Source organism: Poeciliopsis prolifica, unplaced genomic scaffold (genome assembly GCF_027474105.1).
Source record: "Poeciliopsis prolifica strain line A6 unplaced genomic scaffold, Auburn_PproV2 SCAFFOLD017, whole genome shotgun sequence".
In the NCBI taxonomy this organism is placed as follows: Eukaryota; Metazoa; Chordata; class Actinopteri; order Cyprinodontiformes; family Poeciliidae; genus Poeciliopsis; species Poeciliopsis prolifica.
The window spans coordinates 2,714,870-2,735,649 of record NW_026562392.1 but is presented as its reverse complement, the minus strand read 5'-3'; the positions used below and the strand labels follow the sequence as shown (position 1 = coordinate 2,735,649).

The 20,780-nt window shown below is 40.0% G+C and overlaps 1 protein-coding gene across 3 annotated transcripts; it reads right to left on the bottom strand.

Moving 5' to 3' along the window:
• Positions 1–799: 799 nt before the first annotated feature.
• On the bottom strand, positions 800–19,419 carry rnf144b (ring finger protein 144B). 3 transcript variants are annotated; one of them, XM_055042234.1, is made up of 8 exons: positions 15,632–15,680; positions 14,316–14,563; positions 10,664–10,768; positions 8,955–9,015; positions 6,404–6,617; positions 3,960–4,089; positions 3,211–3,300; positions 800–2,104 (listed from the first exon to the last, which is right to left on the bottom strand). In XM_055042234.1, the coding sequence occupies exons 2-8, from the start codon at positions 14,484–14,486 to the stop codon at positions 1,931–1,933; spliced, it is 945 nt and encodes a 314-aa protein (XP_054898209.1). In that variant the 5' UTR covers positions 14,487–14,563; positions 15,632–15,680; the 3' UTR covers positions 800–1,930. The 3 variants fall into 3 exon arrangements, with proteins under 3 accessions (XP_054898209.1, XP_054898210.1, XP_054898208.1); XM_055042235.1 differs by lacking the exon at positions 15,632–15,680 and adding an exon at positions 14,657–14,737; XM_055042233.1 differs by lacking the exon at positions 15,632–15,680 and adding an exon at positions 19,166–19,419 and having other exon boundaries at positions 801–2,104.
• Positions 19,420–20,780: the final 1,361 nt, after the last annotated feature.

The following is a 20,780-nucleotide window of genomic DNA, read 5'->3' as shown; positions in this document are numbered from 1 at the left end:
CATGGAACAGGATTTCCACACGCTCAGCCAGATTGACTTTAATGTATTTCTGAAAAATGTCATGCTATTTACATGAATTACTTTCATTTTGGACTTTAGAAAACCAAACCTTTCACGGAGCTTTAGAAAAGCTGCGCAGTTCGCTCATCAGCCACAAGGTGTCACTGTTTCCTTTGGAAAGCGCGTCGTTTCGTTTCGTTTCACGTGACTTTTTTACATGCGAGGTCTCACAAACTCCCTCACGTTTTAATGGGTTCAGTTTATAGTTTGTTAAAGCACTTGATTCATTCAAAAGAGAAATAAAACATTTTTTTTATTATTATTATTATTCAGTCATGTTACTGTGACAAACGTTCAAGCATTTTATGGGAAGCTGCCAGACCACAAGAAGCAGAGCAATTAGAACGTGAGAGAAAAATGATGTTTATAAAGATTTTTACAGATGAATATGAAAAACGTCACCATCTTTCAGAACGATGACCTAAGTCAAAGTCAGGTTTCACCTGTCGATAGACACAGATGTTCTGTGAAAACCTCAAAGGTTCAATAATCACCGAAGACCAAACAGAGTCATAAAGACCAAGGATTACATTTGCGGCTTATGTTATAAAATAATATTCAGAGCTTTGTTTGGAGCTCTGTTTCATCTACTGGTTATAGAAAGTTTAAGACCTAAATGGAAATAGAACTTTCTTGAAATGTAATGAATCGGCGCATATCGTTTCAGTCAAAGTCCAGACCTAGATAAAACTGAGAATCTGTGGCTAGTTTTAAAAAAGCATTTTCCCAAATGCTCTTCATTCAGTCTCAGATCAGATTAATGTGCAGAACAATTGGCTAAATTTCAACCTGTAGACGTGCAAAAGCTGAAGGAGACGATTAGGTTCATTGATCACTATAAATTGCCCTGTATTTGTGTGTGTGTGTGTGTGTGTGTGTGTGTGTTCACGTGTTCATGATTGAGCTGATCAGATTTCTTATACCAGCTCATGAATACAAAAAACAAACACAGGAAGTAAATCTGTTGACGGCGTTTCCATTTCCTCTCCTGTCCTGAGAAACAAACCATCAGATCCAACTTTTAGGTTGTTTTTTTATTATTTGTAATGGTGCATTTAGAAAATGCTGAAACATCAACAGAAAAAGTAGAAATGACATAACAGACAGACGGATAAATCATAAATATTAAATTAACACGTTTTTGCAAAGTACAGGTTTTATATTACAGCCTTTGGTCTGGAACATATATAAGGTGGAAACGCCCACAAAGCCTTGCTTATTACATCTCATCTCCATATACTTACACATTTGCCTTCACACATTAATAAAGAACATTTTTACATCACCTAAAATTCTCCCATGATTACAACTGCAGTCTTTTTATGTTGTATTTTGCATAATAAATCAGCAGAATGGAAGGCAAAACGAAACGGACCGAGCAGCTGGCACTGCAGAGGCACCTGAGCCCTTAACGCCTCTGGTTTGGCATCATTGATGTTTGGCACATGAGGGTGGCTTTGCACTTTCAACTGGATGTGTGTGTGTGTGTGTGTGTGTGTGTGTGTGTGTGTGTGTGTGTGTGTGTGTGTGTGTGTGTGTGTGTGTGTGTGTGTATACAGAGGAGCGTTGCAGAGAGAGAAAAAAAAAAGAGCCCTGTGAAGGAAAACATTCGAGTCCCATGCGTCCAGTTCCAGGCTGCCACAGTAACCGCTGCAAGGCGACGGACTTACATTCCACATATTTACACAGAAACAGTGATTTATTTATGTAGGCAGCCCGCTGAAGACTCCGCAGTTTTTAAAGGAAAAAATAAAAATAAAATAAAATAAAATAAAAGTTTGTTTCCAAAGTTCTTCCAGCAGTTTGCACCTTCTGGTGTTCATGAGGCCAGTGGAGTCATCTCGGTTCAGGCACATGGGGGCTGAAGCTGCTATGAGGATGAGGAGGAGGGGGGCTCTGGGAGGCCGGGGTCTCTCTTCCTCTTCTTCTTCTTCTTCCTGCTGCAGGGTTTGCACATGCAGCACAGGATGCAGGGCGACGCCAGCAGGAGGAGTGGAGACGTGACCAGGACGATGATGCTGACCCCCACCAGGATGCCCACCACCTGGTCCACAAAGACAAGCTGGTATGAAACACGCATTAAGCCAGGGGTGAGCAAAGCGTGGTGCGGGGGCCACTCGTGGCCCTCTGAAGGATTTTTTGTGGCCCCTGACCACAGTTCCATTGAAGCAAATCTGGACTGCACCACTTGACTCCTTGTTTTAGCACCTTGAAATTGGGTCAATGTCACTTCTCAGCAAGTTGCTGCCTTAACACGCCACCTAATTAGTAAACATGATCATAATGTAACAGCTTAGAGGCTAAGACATTTTTAATCAGGACAGAGTAGTTAGTCTGCTTGCATGCCTATGTGTCAGAATGGTCCAGTCAAAGTCCACATCTAAACCCAATTGAACATCTGAGTATAGATTTAAAAATATATATTCATAGATGCTTTCCATACAATATGGGTTTCACTTATCCTAGATCCAAAACTGGCTCTAAATAAAAAAGAAACATGCCACACTTTTCAGATGTTATTTTGTTAAAATATGTTCAGACTGGTATATAATTTTTCTTGTAACATCACATTTACATTTAGACTTTGTCACATAAGGATCTAATAAAATATTCTGGAGTTTGTGACAAAACATGAGAAAGCTCATGTTGACGTCTCCTGTAACAAAGCTGAAGGTTGAAAAAATATCACATATCTGCATATTCTCAGTGTTCTGGTCATCATCGAAGTTGCGTCTAAATTTAGAGCGTTTTGAATAAACACAGCAGCCTGCATGTGGAAGCAAAAAGGTGTACGGGACAAACAACAGGGCTCAGGGCTGAAGGGAGTTTAGAGCGGGGCGAGTCCCGTTCACTGCAGGGCGGAGTTTGGACGCTTGCATAGAAGCGTAGGATCTGATGGACGAGGGCCGCGAGCCGTGCTTCTTTGGCTCCTAAATAAAGGGAACTGCGTCATGGAAATTTTACTGCTCCGCTTCAATTTCTGCGGTGAGAACTCGTCTCTGACAGAGAGCGGAAACTAACTTCATAAAAGATGAAGACGGCTTACGATTCCAGGGGAGGAGAGGCTCAGAACCCGGGCGGCTCACACTCCTGCCTCTGAAGGCTAATCCGTTCTAACAATGACCTGAAGGAAACGCAATGTGAGCTCACCTGCGTCCGGTTCCACATCACAGAGGCCCTGGAGTGTCCCAGCTTGTTTCTGCAGGGGCCCTTATCATAATGCCTCAGGAAGATGTCCCCCTGCAGGGAAACACGGGACGTGAAGCACCAGTTAAAGAAGAAGTGTGTTCAGAACCACGCAAAGCTGTGCAGGAACTAGTTACACTTACAAATTTACATAAGTAGGTTTTTTTTAGGCAAAAATGCTCCTTTGACTACGCCGAACTGTTTACTTTTACTTGAGTAACTTTATTATAAAATATTGCTACTCTGATTTGAGTGAAACGTCTGGATTCTCCAACCACTGGAGTCACTTCACTGAAAGAGAAACAAACTCGTTTCAATCAAAAATTCTCCAGACACAAACACACCTGCAGTTCATGCCAAGTTTCATAAGTTTTATATTGAAATAAATTTGATTTGGAGAAATGTTTCTTTTTCCTGTCATTGTTATTTTGCAATTCTATCATTTATATGAATTGTATTCATTTTAATACCAAAGAAGGATTGAAATATTAAATGATTCATGTGTTTGTCAGTTAGCACTTGAGTTTCCTTTTTACCAAATACTTTTTTAGTTTTACTTGAATAAAAACACGTTGCAGTAGCGCTCCTCTTACTCGGGCACAATCTCTGGTACCATGTCAGCAATTGTTTTGTGTGTGCGTGTGTGTGTGTGTGTGTGTCTGTGCGTGTGTGTGTCTGTGTGTCTGTGTGTGTGTGTGTGTGTGGCCACTCACGTCCAGGTTCTGCAGGCAGTACCAGCAGAAGGTGTGTTTGCAGCTCTTGCAGAGCATCTGTGCACAGCCCTGGTTCCTCTCGATGTAAACGGCACACATGGGGCACTGCTTGATGGACTCGTCCGGGTCGCTGCGCAGAACCAGGCGGCGACAGGCACGCGGATAACCGTTATTGTCATAATTAATCAATTAATTGCATAACAACAACAACAAAAGGCAAAATCTGCATATTTTATATTTAGCCACTAAAGTTGTTTTCATTTTTAAAAATACATTTGATGATGCAAGGGAAAATAATAATAATAATTGGACTCCTTTTTAAAATAAAAACTGAATTTTGTTGCCTGATGTGCAGCAGCAGCAGCATTCGTTCAGTGAATGCTAAAAAAAACTTCTAAGATCAAAATGTGAAAATATCAGGACTTTCTGCTGGACTGAACATCAACACAGCGTGTTTTTGATCTGCTGATTAGCAAAAGTTGAAGAATAATATTTTTTTGTTTGTTTGTTTTTTTTACAGAATTTGAACTGGGTGAAGCTAAAACGACCACTGGAATTTTATGTGGAACATGATTACATCAAAAGATTTGTTTTAAATCTTCGATATAAAATGGATGTTTTTTTTTAAACACTTTGGCTTAATTATCACTCTATGTTGTTCTTTCAGAAAATTCCCTTTTTTTTGAGTCTGCATTCTCCAGTTAACGATTAATTGATCACTAAATCAGTTCACAATAATTCCGATAATCGGTTCGCTACGATTAATCGGTATTCTGTTTTCGGGAACATGGGGCTTCTTCTTCTTCTGCACTCCCTCGACCCACAGAATTAACTTTTGAAATCTGGATTCCCGGAGGAGTTGAGACTCGCTCTGATCGTTCAGGACAGCAGCAGAATCAGGGAAGGACTTTCAGAGTTCTGCCGGGTCGGCCGTTGTTCTGATTACTGTGGATGTTGAAGTTAAAGAGGAAGAAACCTGAGCAGTAGAGCTGTAAAGATACGGGGTATAAAAGAAAACAAAGACGAGGGGAGGCGGGGGTGGGGGAGGAAGAAACACATGCAGGGGGAATCTCTGGAGTATTTTAAAAAATGTAGGAGTTTTACAACAAAGCTTCCAAGTGACGTATGGTATTGTTGAGCTAAACTCTTTGGGGGAATTTCCTTCACTTTCTTTTTCTTCCTCAGCACTCGGCCTTCACTGTGGCCTCTAACTAACGCACCCTGTGCCCTCCAGCCCTCCTCATCCTCATCCTCCTCCCTTTGGCACAGAGACAATGAAATTCCAGTTTAACTCAGCGGCTCCCTGATGACATCAGTCAGGCTGGCACAGCGACAGCAAGGCAGATTATGCAGCTGTGCACCAGCACACTGAAGGAATACCAAGCTATTAATGCTGAGATAATAGATTTATTCATCACTGGTCCCATCCCTGTCCTCAAGAAAACACAAATGATCTTTTTAACACTTTCAGTGTGCTGGATATAGCAGTCAGGATTAGCATTGATTTTGCATATAAATGCCAACACACTCTTCACTTTTCCAATTTTTATTCATATTTTTATTTTTCATAATCATGTAACCCCCTCACCCATAAAAACAATGCATATACACAAAGTCTTGCCAATTATTTTGATCTAGTTTCTAGTGCAAATGTCTCAGTACATTTGAAATGAGACAAAACAAACTTTCAAGTGACTTTTCAGAAATACACAGGAGCTTTTATTAAGTGAATAATTCTTGCGTGTGGGTAAAATAGCACTAAATCATTGGCAGATTATTTCACTTAGAACATTTTCTCATGCTATAAATAATCTGGCTGTGGAACTAGACTAAGAATTCTTGATCTAAATCAATCTCTTACGGTTTGCTGGAAAGTTACCTGTATGTTGGTTTTGTCTTATTTCCAGTATACTGATATATTTGCACTAGAACTAGATAAAAAAAATATTCAGTAAGATTTTGTGTTTTTTGGACAAAATCTTTTTTGCTAATGAATGTTGCAATTTTTTTCCTATTAATAATATTAATATCTGTGTTTTGGTTTGTCCCCTTTCAATGTTCTTTGTTAAAAACGTTACATACTTAACAGATGTTCTTGTTGCTATCCCAGAGACGTAGTTTATGTGTGCTAAACACATTTTCAGTGAATGTTTCTTTCCTTATTAAAAAGAAAATAGAAATAGAAATCTAAAAATCTATGCGGAATGATTTAAAGCTCAGTCACTGAGAGCATTAAGAACATCATTTATTTGTCAAAATATTTGGGCCAGGAACCAGATTAAAAATAATTACTTGTGTTTTTGCAGCAAACACTTTAAAGTACAGTATGTGATTGCAACATGACGAAATGTGAGAAAGTTTAAAGGACGGAAAAACTTTGGCAAGGTGCTGGGACGTTTTGAAGCTTCTCCTATTAGCAGCTTAAACCAAACCAAGTGACTGACCTGCTTTCAGAAGACAGTGGGGGTAACATCATGGCCTGGCCCTCGGGGCAGGTGTGGCCCTCCAGCCAGGGGCCCCTGCAGCTTGAGCAGAAGACAGTGTGACAGGCGGGGCAGGCCACGGCGGCGGGCCGGCCCTCGGTGCTGGACTGCACATGGCACACCGCCTGACAGTCAAGCACAGGGCACCACGCTTTGCTGGGGTCCAACTTCACACCTGCAGAGCCGCAGAGACAGGAACATGTCGTGCATGATACACAGAATCCAAATATCCTTGAACATTTTCATCCCTTTTCTTGTTTCCAAACAGAAGAACTCAGTTACAGGACAAGCTGCCGCTGTATTTTCTGAATAAATGCAGAACACAGGAAAAACATGCAGAAATCTGGAAACTGCAAAGAAAGAAACAAAAATCTAAAATAAGAATCACTGAGACTAATATCTGCAGCTGACCTGGCTGCATTCAAATGAACATATTTGCTGGGTTCTGTTAGGTTTGACGTGTTTAACCTGCGAATGACGCCAACACATTCTTTTACAACAACAAAGGGATTTGATCATCCTGTCCAGACAACACTAAAACATTCCCAAAATGAACCAAAGGATCTTTAAAGGGTGAATAATCTGTTTTTAATCCCCATCGGGTCAAATTTGAAGCCTCTGCTCATGTGAAGCTGCAGATTTAAAGCTGATGGTGAACAAACAGCAACGCTGGACTTTGCTTTCAGTTGTATTCTGTAATCTGTGAGGATTATGCCAGCGTGAATAAATACTCCTGTTACATCCTTTTGATTGCTTTGCAATTACAAGTAACAATGGATAAACAAAGCTTCAGTTTAGCAGCTCCTGTTTAATACAATGATGCTTTGGAGCTACGTTAACACATTAGCATTCCCATGCTAGCAGCTGAGCAGTTCCCCCACAATGCATTTTTCTTTTTAGCTGATGTATGAAGTGATCAAACGGGCTTAGACCAAGAGAAATAAACTCGAATCAATTTATCAATTTATTAATGAACGTATCAATTTATTAATGAACGTTTCTGTCAAAGCGCCAGAGTGAGCTGAGACGCTATTTTTCAGCTGTTGTCTCTGGACAAAGAGGATTTTGTTTTTCAAAAATCCAAAGTTCAGACAAAAGAAGTTCATGGTCACGTCCTCTTTTAATCCGAATCTGGATGATCTTTCTATAAAGTATATGTATATCTTCCTATATGTATATGTAAAAGTACCTTTGACCTGATCCATGCGAAAACAAAAAAAATTGTGTCCAAATCTTGTTTAGTTTCTTCTGTTTGGTCATTTAAAAACTTTTTGTCCAGATATAGCAGCTTATTTTAAGTAAACAATTCTTAAATTGATGAGTACTCGTTCCACTGGCAGAATTATCATTTTTTTGTCCATGTTATCAATGCAGAAAGTGTACTTTGATGTTTGCACTAGAAGACAAAAACACTTTGTAAGACGGGTTCTCATCAAGAACACATTTATGTATTCATTTTTCTTATTGGTCCGATGTAATATTTTAGTTCGTAAAGTGACTTTTTCATTACTTGTAAGTAGAAAAATCATAATAATTAACAGAAATAAAGGCAAACATCCATCTGTGTGTAAGTACGCTATATAACGCGTTTAATGATGAAATGTGTGAAGGAAATTGGGATTTTCAATAATATCTTAGTTGAAGTATTTTTCAGGCTTTTGGGAACTTTTGGGAACTCCGGAACAACACGTTATGTTTTATAATAGTTGTGTTTCTTTCACCACATGGAGCAGTGTATCTGGAAGAAATGGCAAAATAATGAAAGAGAATAAAAATAATGCTAACATTCTTAAAGATGTTGGGCTAAAAACACTTAGCTCATTATCAGTGTTACAATATTCAATATTACAATAAAAGTGCAGCTATAAGACGAGACGTAAGAAGCAAAACTGGAGGAAAGAGAGAACAAAACAAAATCACATTATTCTTTTGAAAATAATTTAAGAAGAAAACAATGTAAGTACATGTGCATTAAAAAAATGCAATGAAAATATTTGAGCGCCAGTTTGTACTTTCACTATGAATCATAATGAAGGGAGTCGTTGCAGCCAAGCAGCAGAGCAGCCAGTACTTTGATCTTTGTTTCACTTCCAATAATTCGAGCCTCATGACCCGCAGCAAGAGTAAACAATGCCAGTGATTGGCTCCACAGCGTACAGTCACCGTACAGCTGGGAAGGAGCAACATGCACCTGCATGACAAACTGGTCTTTCCATGCAAATCAGAAGAGTCAGCAGAAAGTTATGTGAACGGTCTCACTTCTCAAAGAAGTTCACAGAATGCGCTAAGTTATTATAATTTTTTTGGTTGTTTATACAAAACTGCACAAAGATGAAATGTGAAAATGACTGCATGCTTATGTTCTGGCATTTCAGTGCAACTCAGGGTAATGCAGTTATTTCTTAAATAAATAAATAAAAAAAAGAAAAAGAAAACAGAACAGCACACTGTGCAGTAATAATAATGTGGTTTTAATGTTACTTTGGGTTTCATCCGGGATGACAGTACTCACCTCTCTCAAACTTCAGCCGCTGGTACAGCTCCGCCTGATATGGAGCTGCTAAACTGGCAATCTGCAATCACAGAGACAGAGAGAGAGAGAGAGCGACCCGATCAACACACAGGTGTTCAGTTCCTGATGTTTTTCACATCCATTCTGTGTTGATCTGCATTTGCCACTAAATGCATTTTGTATGAACTTGTTCTGTGTTTTCTTCCATGATGTTATAATGGTCATCACATATGAATATGCTACTTGTTGCTCCGTTGTTTTTTCTCTCTCTTTCTCCAACAGATTTCTACAAACTAATCTTCCCTCTCTTGTTTCCATCCTCTCCTCTAATCTGCTCTAATCTCCTTTCCCTGGAAACCTTTTCCCCACCTTTACATTTAAAATAAACCCAAAACAACTTCTAATAAATACCATATAAGATATGTTATGTTGTGACGTTGCAAAAACAAGATCCTGCTCCCCCAACAATGACTGGCATTGGTTTTAGCTGGCAAGTTGCAACATGCTAATGTATGCATGATAACATATAAAAGGGAGGGAGTGCTTTGCTAATACTTGTCAACACTACAGCAACAAGGTCTGATGATGTCACATTTTACAGATCAGGAAAAAGTTTTAATTTAAAAGAAAATTGTTGCAAGGGACCGGGTAGTTGGTCAGTTATGCTAGCTTGACTATGACAACCTTAGCATTATCTGTGTTTTGGTTTAGTTGAAAAAAAACACACCAACTCTGATGATCATCAGTGGAGCAGGTGTTTAAATGAGCTCGATAAATATCTGTAACTCTTCACCTGTGAAAGTGAATAAGTTGGCCCTCAACAATTCTGAGAGCCACATAAGAGATGTTTAATAAAAAAGAAAAGAAAAAACTATTCCACGATTGTGTTCAACAACAGCAATAAGCACTGCACAAATTAGCATAGTTTATTTCCCCAATTTGTAAAGGTAATAAAAGAATTAAATCATTTTGACAACTAAAGAAAAAATACTGAAAGCTAAAGTGATGTGTTTTTTTGTTGTTGTTGTTTTGGAAGACTGTTTTTAAGCAGTAGCTTGTGAGTCAGTCTGTTTCAACATCTCTTTTTCTGGAGCAACACTTTCATGCTTTCATCTAGAATGTGGTCCATTCCGCACTTTAACGTTGCCACTGAAACATACAACAGTTCACTTTGTAATATCATTAAAGCAAAAATATTGTCACCTTAGTAAAATATTGGCCCAAGTTACTTTTTGTCAAAAGTGATTTTCTTGCCTAAATGCTATTTTGATAAGAAAGAGGTGGTGAAAATATATTTATATATTCATTTTACCATATATTTTGTAAAAAAAATTAAAAATATATTTAGCATATATTTTGAAAAAAATATATGGTAAAATGTAGCAACTTCTTGTTTCTTAAGTGAGGTTGCAAGACAACAAACCTGGAAAGGTTCTGTGATTAAAACAGGAAAGAAAAACCCCAAACCAAAAATGATGACTGCCTGGTTTTTACAGACAAACATGTTTTGTATGCAATACAATTATGTAAGATGGTAGAAATAAATGCATCCATCCCACATTTAAATGAATAACATATGTTAAGCGTAGCATACTTCCTGGTTAGGGGAAGCAAATTTCAAGGGACCCCCGATCCCACCCCGCACAGCCGTCTTTGTGGCACAACTGTTTGGTTTTTCATGTGAGACATTTTCAGTTTATAGGACATACCTCTGAGTCGAGCAGGGCTCCGGTTTTTGGACAGGCCATATCTGGACAGGTGATTGGAGCGCCCCCACCCTCCATTACGGCCAACTGGACGTACTGTTGCAAACACTGGAGGGGCAGGGAATGCAGCAAAGTGAGATTGGTTACATTTCGGCGCACCAATTGCAGTTTTCTGACAGAACACTGATCTTTAAAAAACCTGACATGCTGATTTTGACTTTGGTCAATGACTATTTATTGATTTTTTTTGTCTAAAAAGTCGCTAAATATAGCAACAACGACCCTGTTTAAAACAACGGCCATCCATTGAACGTCGTTTCTGTTAACACATTTACGCAGAAACAGTAGATGTGAAAATTGTGTAATTCTCTCACCATGCCACAAGTTGGCGCTATGGCCTTCACAAACTCTCTGCCTGAAAGCCACCAAAACTAATAAACGTTCAAGATGGCAGAGAATCTGTTTCTATGGACAGACAACTTGGTTCAACTGTTTCCTAATGTGACCGAGTTGGAAAGCCACCAAATTTTGAGCCATTGTTGATATTTTCTTCTTCTGTGGTTTTTTAAAATCATGGGCAGCCGCTATGTGTTTATCGTCTGATTCCAGTCAGTCTGCACATGGTCCAGGGATTCCCCAAAATAAAAAAATATATATATATTTTTTTTTTACACGAGTACAAAACGTTTTCAAAGCACCGCACTCTGAAACCTGTTATCACATTGCAGCATTGTCACAGAAAACATTTGTCATCGTCATGTGAATGACGAATGATACAAATAGGGTTTCTATAGGTTTCGCCAAGTCAAATTTAAGACCATTTCAGACCATTATGAATGGGATTTAAGACCTGTACCTCCACATCGCCTGTCATTGGACGCAGAGATAAATTTGCACCCATGACAGACGCAAAAAGATACCTTCCCAGCCAGCTAGCAAGCGCATGCTAGCGGTTAATAACCGATAGCCTCAACCGTAGACTTAATACATTTGTTGTGTTATTGTTTAATTATAATGTCTATGGCCTCAAACGTCTTGAGTCACAGACTGCAGTGCGGCTGTCTGAGTGCCACAACAACTTTTCCTGACAGAACACAAAATTCATATATACGAAATAAATAGTCAAGACAAAATTAAAGACCTGTGATTATCATTTCAAAGGCCAACTTACTTAAACATTAGTTTAAGAGATCCTAAGGCCTTAATTTTAGATGAATGAATTTAAGATTTTTTTAAGAACCAGAAAATGTGTAAAAAGGACCAAAGTCACTAAGATGGGGTGACCGGTGTTGACGTGACATGGTGGGCGGGTCTGTCGGCAGAGCAAAACAGGACAGTGGCTGATTTTCAGACCTTTGCCAAAGTAGATAAGATTGATGGATAACATTCGTTTCACATGTCCAAAATGATCAAATCTGGGCCAGTTTATTGGTGCACCCCAAGTCTTATGCACCACAGAAGACTCACAGATGCCTTTTGAAAACCAAAAAAGTCATTATTGCATCAAAATAAAATAACAGCACATTATGTGGAAATACAAAGAAAGCAGGCAAGGAAATGAAGTGTTGTGAAACCAGGGCAGTTTATAAGTCTGACAGAGGCTTTTTTAGAGTCCACATGTCAAAAGTCACATGTTGCCTCAACTGTGAATTCGAGAAAGGAAGGAGGAACTACACAAAGATTGCACAAATACAAACCAGTTTGAGGAACAGAAGAAGAAGGCAAAATAGCCACTTGAGTATTACATTTCTGTGGAAGAAGACAAATAAAAAGCCTGAGTGGAAGTTAGAAATAAGTTGCTAAACGGGGTGGGACCAACGCGAGCGTCTTGCCATCTGACAGCAGAAGGCTCAAGGTATTTGTGATTTACACAACAGAGATGATCTGAATGCACTGGCTCCATTTCATTTTTCTTCCTTCTTTAAACAACGCCACATGTGGGCGATGTTTTGGTTTCTGTGACCTTGTGCGTCCGAAGCCGGGGAGCCGGGGAAGAGATTAGCACCTGCTTCCCTCTGATGGGAATCCACTCCGTTAGGAACAGATGGGACGCCAACGTCTGGCCTCCGCTCATAAATACTACAGCTCTGTCTTCTAAAGATAGCGCTACCGATTTCATGAGTGTGAAAGCGAAACTCTGCCGATGACTGGGAGCCGGTGAACATACGCCAAATCAGCAGCTGGGAGAGATCTGAAAAATTCCACCGACGATTTAAATGGAGCCAGTGCCTTCGTCTCACCAAAATGGAAACGTCTGATATGTGCCAATAAATGCCTCTATTTTAGGGAGGCGTTTAAATAAAAATAATCAGGGAGTGCGTTTGTTTTGGATCGCTTTTGGAACACCGTCGCTGCCAACACTGCAGCAAAACAAGAGCGTTCCGAAGTTGTGTTCAGTAATAACACCCTGTTCTATTTACGGTGCTCTTCAGGAGTTTACGCGCACTCACTGCTGAGGCCAGAAGTTTACATACGCCAAATAAAAAGACACACAAACAAGTCGGTTAACCTGTCAGACGTTTCTAAAGCCGTGACATAATCTTTGGGGCTTCTCCTTGTCGTTTAAGGAGATAGAAATCGTTGTGGATGCAAACGTCTGACTTTAAAGAAATAAATGTCTGACATATCATTTCTCTCATTGTGAGATATTGAGCAAATAATTTAGATAATAGGATCTGATCTAAAACAAGAGAGATTTGGTCTAATTCAATTTCAGAGAATGAGGAAAAAAGGTAAACGTGTCACTTTATAGGGTGAATGTGAACTTCTGGTTTCTACTGTATAAGCAGTGATGTCAAATTCATTTGTGATTCTTTAGTGATGCATTTAAACAGTTCTGCGTCAAGGTGAACTGATAAGAAAACACACAGCTTCAGTGACGATAAACACAGTAAACGAAGGTGTGGGTCAGGTTAGGAACTTAATGTGTAACCTGCTTCCTCTATTCCAAAACCAGTTTTATTGTGTCCGGTACACAACTGTGTTAAAGCCTCAAACTCAGTTCCACTGCATGGATTATGTTGAAAGTTAAAGGAACTTCAAATGAACTCCAGCTTTTTTCAGAAGAAGAGTGTTTTGGATGTGCTGCCTTGAATGTGCTGGAAGATTGTTATTGGCCACAGTCTGTGGTTTCACAGGAACTTAAAGCTGCAGTATGTAACTTTTACGAAACTAAGTTTTTTTTTCCATATTTGTTGAAACCGACACCGTGTCGTGACGGTATGTTATGGGCAGATAATCTGTGAATAGATCAATCTTCTGCACCTCCTCCCTGAGCTGCCGTCTGAAGAAACACACCAATCCTGACCAAAAACAACCAATCAGGGACAGGAGGAGGGTCTTAGTGCTGTCAATCAAAGTCTGACATGCGCTGCTAAATGTGCTGATGGCGGAGAAACAACCTACCATTGCTTTTTAGTTTTATCCTTGTGTGAATTCTGGAAAATCCACAATACATTCAAGCAAGTGCACCGGATTCTCTTTTCAAACTAAGAGAAGTTGGTTCAAATGCATCATTAAAGAAGCCAAGCCAATATGGCAATTATTAAAAATGTTTGTAAACTTCTGGCCAGAAGCTTATGTGCCGTGAATCCCAGAATCCCTTCCTCAGATCAGCATCTGGCCTGAAGTCGGACATGTCATCACCGCTGCTTACCGCTGTGCAGAACATGCACCTACAGCCCTCCAGCTCGCTGATGGCTGCGAGCGGCTGCAGGCTGAGACACAGCTTGCAGAACACATCCTGGCCACTCGGGGCACCGGCAGCAACCATCACTGGTGACGGATCCCTGGCTTCCAGGTGGATGGAGGGATTTCTGCTGGCCATGGTGGGAGGAGGCAGGGTGACTCTAGGCCTTCCGCTGGCCTTGATGATGATGATGATGATCTACGGTCGCCATGAACCTGGAAGCAGAAATGAAACAGATTTATTCCTCTTCGGACTGACTCTGGAAAGTCTAGCAGCTCTGATGGTTTTCCATGTGTCTGCATTATCACCTTTCCCAATGTATGATGTCATCTTTCAGACCCGAGGTCTGTTTAGCAATCCTAAAGTTGTTAGGCATCAGTTCAATCATTCTGAGTGTAAGAATTAATCATATGTTGTGTCATCTATACTGTTTCTTGTCCAAGAAACAGTTAAAAATACAGTTTAAGAGTACAGATCAACATTATGTTTTTTGTATCACAGTCGAGGTTCTGTTTTCTAAATTCTGTGATTTTTTTTTTCTTTTCAGTGAACTTTAGTTAAGAAGAGTTCACAAGTCATTTTGACCAAGTCCAAGTCAAGCAAGTAGGTGAAGTCAACGACTGAAACTAACATTTTCTCATCAAATCCCCAACATCAACCCAGGTCACCTGACCGCTAAGCCTTTATCGCTGTAGGTTTGGTTTCCAGTTCAGTATTTTCATAATCACCTTTCAGTCTAATATATTTATTAAGTTACGTTTCAAATGTATGTTTAATATTTAGTTCACCAACCAACAAGCTGTTGAAAGCCAATTTATTTTATTTAGAAAATTGTTCATCTAATATTAACCCCATTAGAAATATAAATAGACATTAATGTTGCAAAAATAATAAATGTAAGTGATAAAGCAGTTAAAATTTTATTGACAAATGAATCAAACAATATGTCTTTATAATCACTAAATTAACAACTTTTTATCCTCATCTTCATTTTGTCCACTTATTGATATATTGCACTAAATGTTGTATTTTTTGATGATATTGGAAACGATTTTCTAAATCCAACTTGTTCCCAACCATAACTGATAATGTTCAAATTTAAGATATAAATGACAACATAATGAACGAAGCTAACGGCTGTAAGTGAAGAGCAACATTAACAATAACATTTAAAAATATACACAAAACATAGGAAGTTGACTCAAGTAACACTGAACACCATCACGTTTGTCCAAAATATACTGTAAAATATAAAAACCCACAGAGCTTATTCTAATACATACCACAGTTACAGACGTCAACAAAAACAAGGAGTGAGTTGTTTAGTTACCGGTTACTACGGTAACCACCCACTGCAAAGAGCAGCATGACAACTTAAAACGCCAATAAAGAAACAGATCAAAAAAAATAAAGTCAAAGAACCAAAATAAACCAAAATAAACTCACTTTGGCAAACTTCACATTTACAACATTGTTGCATTGAAACTCTGTTCCACGTTTTTTTTGTAGACAAAAACGTAATGGCGTCACATCGCCGCGTGCCTGCGGGGCGGGCAACAAAAGATCTGGTTCGTTAAAAATCGTTATGAATAATAATAACGTTTAAATATGCGTGAAGCTTAATATTAGTGAAGCAATACAAAACCTTGCCATGAAGACCTTGATCTTACCAAAAGGCATTTCCATTATTTAGCAGAAAAATCAGTAAGTTCTTGAATAATGATTTGTATAAGTTCTTACAAATCATTATTTAAGAAATTACAGATTTTGTCTTTCTTCAGCTCTTAAGAGAATCAAGAAAATGGCTGCTGAAGCTCTGTCCCCGTCACCAGACGGTTCTGTTCGTAGCTTCTGTACTGTGTGTCTTTTTAAGTGAGAGGCTTTTTAAAAGGCCCTTGAATATAGGAAGTGGTTGATGCAGTGCAATGCTTCCAAACTCGTTGTGTACGTGTTGCCGGCGGTGCAGGGTTGAGCGGTGTAATGTGGGCCATTCTGGCCACAGACCTCCGTGAGGACAGCTGGGGACATTCAATAAGAAAAGATCATCACAAGCAAAACCTAAAACAGTCCTGTGCAAATGCTGACGAGTTCCAGATATTTGAAGCCTGTAACTTTTTTTGTGGGGTGTTTTTTATATTGCCATAACAGGCTGACCTGGCCTGTATTTGAGGTTTCACAGTTTACAGCGTAGGTACGAAGCAGATCAGGTGAAACGTTGAGCTAAAAGCCCAAATAGCTGAAAAGACGAGCTGTCCAATCTCATTGATCTTTGCTCCAAACAGCTGGGTGCCTATTTGCATCTGACACGGGGAATGAAATCTACCCTTGGGGCAAAACCGGGCCCATTTATGTGTGACCTAATTATGTGGTTATTATTTGCCTCTCAAGTCTGAACATGGATCTGGGAATAGCATCAAACCTAACTTAATCACCCTTGGAAAATCAGTAGGGTTTGGCAAATGTTCCACTCCGTGACCAGGCTAACTACTATTAGCAGTACAAGTGACGCCTTTATCATTTTACATGTTCACAAATAGAAATAATGGCACACAAGTTGACAAAGTACAGAAACATAAACTGAATTCAGCCCATGATGGATTTTGGGGTTAAGGTTAGTGAGGAAAATCCATTTGTCCCTGTTGGAATTCTCATTTCAGAGAACTTTCCAAGCTGGGACCTTGAAGTATAAATTGTGATTTAAAATGTCTTGACCAAATGGTGGTCGTTGTACACCTTATTGTCTAAAAGAACAGAAACTTTCTGCAAAAAGTTTGAGATCCAAGCTCTCTCTTTCTCCGTGAACCAGCTCAGTCGAGTGTAGGTGCAATTTGGACGTGTGCGCCCTTCTCACCAGCTAGGAGAACTGCAGAGCAGCATGTCTTGCTTGTGCAAGTTGCCGAAAAGCTTTCAATCTCAACCAAACTCTCATGCACTACAGGTTGACACACCTGAGTCTATGTCTTTATAGATAAGCCAACATATTGGACGTGTGGTTGCTAGCATGTGAAATGTACACTGCAAATAGCTTGACTGGAAACGGTTTTAGCCACTCCGTTTGCAACGCTTTAATCAGTGTACTACAGAATGAAGGGTAGAATAAGTTTCTTATTACACTCCAGGCATAAGTACCCAACAATGGCCATATAAACAGTTTTTACCTCATAAAGGATTCTAAACGTCATACAGAATAATTTTTTTCTTGGTAAGAAAAACAGATCTTTTGTTAATAGTTGACAGGGGCCAAGATAAGTCTATCTTGGATGATAGATCTGAAACCATCTCCAGAGGACACAGCCCCACCCACACAGTCCCATCCTGTGTGGGCCCTACAATCACTCCTCTGTTATGAAAAAAAAAAAAAAAACATGAGCAATAATGCCGTAATCTGGGATTTGCACTTAATCCCGAGGAGGACTGCGAGTTGGACGCAGAACAGGGTCACACAGGAAGCTGCTGTGTTGAAAACAAACTGCAGGCCGAGCGGCTGTTGAAATCACAAACTGCCTCAAACACGCTGTGAAAGTTGGCAAGAAACTTCTGCAGCAGTTCGACCACTGCAGCCACTTTTTAGGCTGAACGCTCTGTTATTATTATTATTATTATGGGTTATTATCGGTCTGAAATTGCTTCACATGCGGAACTGCACCTTTTCTGCCCAGTCACGTTTTAATTTCCTCCCTTGGGGACCAGCTGAGGCGTCTGATCCTCACCCCACAAAGTCTGCTAGCTTGTCCCATCCTGCCTGGGCCCTACAACCAACTCTGTGGTCTCACGCTGGAAAATAACAGCCTTCATTCACTTTGCCTCCCTCCATGGAAACTCCCCTTATGTCATTATTAATACAGTGGAGCTTTTGTTCAGGAGAAACTTCACAGTTGAACTTGAGATAACATCGGTGGGCAATCTGTCAATAGGGCAGAGCAGTTTCGGTGAAGCAAACCGAAGCTGGTTTTTAAAGGACCTGCGACTGCAGAATGCAACCGTATTTTAATGCAACAATGCACTCAGATGGATAATGCTGGACGGGTTTCCATCCAGATGTCTGCAGAAAGGGTAAAACTTTGGATTTCGGCCTGGAGGCCTTCAGAAATCTGATTGCACCCGGCCCCTCCGTCTGCAAACATTCCAGCTCACACCCCTGCTACAGAATGTCTTGCATCGGCACAGCCTTGTGTGCAAACTGGGGTTTCTTCTGTTTGTCTGAAATAAGGATTAGTTATCAGTCGGATGAGGGTCTGGATGAGAAGGCTACACAAGCTGGAGGAGGTGACGGGAGCTTGGGGGCCATCGAAGCATCATTGTTAAAGCAGGGGATGGAAACCAGATCAGCCTGGTGAGACGCTGCTGCTGCTGCTTTTGCACAAACAGCCACTGTGCTGCAGCAGGAGGCAGCTGGGTGTGTGTGTGTGTGTAGCAGAAATCATATGGCATCACTTTCACTGCTGTGTTCACACACGTCTGTGTAATTCAGACCTAATAATTTGAATGTTTATTCACTTTGAGAGAAACTGAAACACGATCACAGAACACTGCATAATTCTGACTTACTGAAGGAGGAAATGAAAGTGAAAATAAATTAGCATCAATCGTGTCCGCCACCTTGTATTTATAGCCACATGTATTTGACTAATATCGTCACAAAAAAAGGGTTGGGGGGGGGAGATCTGTATATATTTGCGAATCTATACTAAAGACATCTGCGTTTTTGAAGCTCGCGCTTTAACACAGATCAAAACCACCAGATCTGATTTTTTTATTATTTTTTTTTTTTACATATATTACTCTAGTAGCTGGAAATGCGTTAAAGGAAGACTTACCTTGCCTAAGGTGTGGGAGCAGCTTCCAGATCCGCAGCAGACGCAGCAGCAGTAGCGGCAGCGGCAGTAGCGGCGCTCTCAGAGGAACATATGTTGACAAAAAGAGTCTGCCTCTGTCATAACCTACTGTTAGCCTGTAAAGCTTCCCGCCGCGGTCTTCCTCACTGAATTGGAGTTTGGTGGAAGTGGAAAAACATCGCAGCAACCGCGCGGCTCCCCCCGTCAGGACTGTGTCTCCGTGCGGGAGCTCTGCCTCCGCGGTCTGAGCCCATCCAGGAAGCTCCGCTCGCTCTCCGCTGAGCTCGACTCACGACTCCCCCTGCTGGTTGACTCGCTCGACTCATGCTGCTTTCAAGTACGGCCCTGAAAATTCAGACACGACGCATGACGACCACCCCATTAAATGCGTTTAAAAGGGCAGTTTTGTGTTAAAATCCTTTATATATGTCCTGCAATTTCCAAAATCAAATCTGAAGTAAAGTTTGGCTAAAAATGGTTTGCGTGAAAACAATAGCAAAATGAGGACTACTTCCAATCCTGGGGTGGTTTATGTGTAAGGGAGGACTTTTTTTTTTTTTTAACGTACTCTACCAAGTTGGTCCTTATTCAATCTATCAGTGACATTTATTATGACTTTTATGCAGATGATATTTAATTGTGTTTGTCTCTTCAGTCCCATCAAGTTGCCAGGCTGTTCATATTGTCCTTTATTGTTTGTAGTAGGTCACTAACTGACTTTCCAGAAATTACCTCATTTTGAACATCAAAAAAGACTGAGACTATGATCATAGCCCTAAACTATAAACAACCTCAGTCAGGCTCTTGCTTTCTTTTTCTTTTCTTTTTTTTTTTTTATCAACTAAATCCGGCATTTGCAATCTGAGTACATAATCCGTGTTTTTCTTGAGCTTTGACTCACATGTAAAATCTCTGTGACGTTCCTGTTACTTTCATTTCAGGAACATTTCTAAACTGCGTCACATGGTTTTGTCAGCTGAATGGGAAAGAAAATTAAATGCATTTGTGTCATCGCATTCAGACTATTGCAATGTCCTGTTTACTGGTTTGAATAAATTATATATTTCATACGTCCAAGAAACACAGAAATGCCAGACTACTGACGTGTTTCCAGCAGGCGACCCCACATAACCCCTATTCTATACTTTATGCATTGGCTGCCAAGAGATTTAAGGATTCGTTTTAACGAGGATATGTAACTTCTTGGTAGAACTAGGACAACTCTTTTGGAGTGTGATGTTGTAGAGATTCTGCAGAAAAACACTCATGAAGAGTGAAATAAAATATATGCTTGAATACATACAGCGCTGCTGAACCTTCATGATCCAGTTTGGCTTCTCGTTCTTTGTTGGTAGAAAAAGCTGACAAAGTGTGGTTTTGTACAGATTACCACCAAGTTAATGCTCTTACCAAGCCGCATGCTTTTCCTCTACCTCTCATCGCAGTTGACAAAACGGCCTGTGCTCAATTTCTAACCGAGTGGGTCGTTATGGGGTGCAATAGCTCCTCCTCGAAAATCCACAGCACTTTCATAGAACCCCAAAGAAAATATTAAATGATTTTCTTTTTAATCTAAGTTAATATTCTTTAAAATGTG

Excerpts from the sequence above, each read along its gene's own strand:
- rnf144b (XM_055042233.1), bottom strand. The coding sequence starts at position 14,486 with ATGGCCAGCAGAAATCCCTCCATCCACCTGGAAGCCAGGGATCCGTCA. Across the intron at positions 10,769-14,315 it reads GGTGCATGTTCTGCACAGCG|TGTTTGCAACAGTACGTCCA; the intron begins GTAAGCAGCGGT and ends CTGCCCCTCCAG. Across the intron at positions 4,090-6,403 it reads CCACTGTCTTCTGAAAGCAG|CGACCCGGACGAGTCCATCA; the intron begins GTCAGTCACTTG and ends GGTTCTGCGCAG.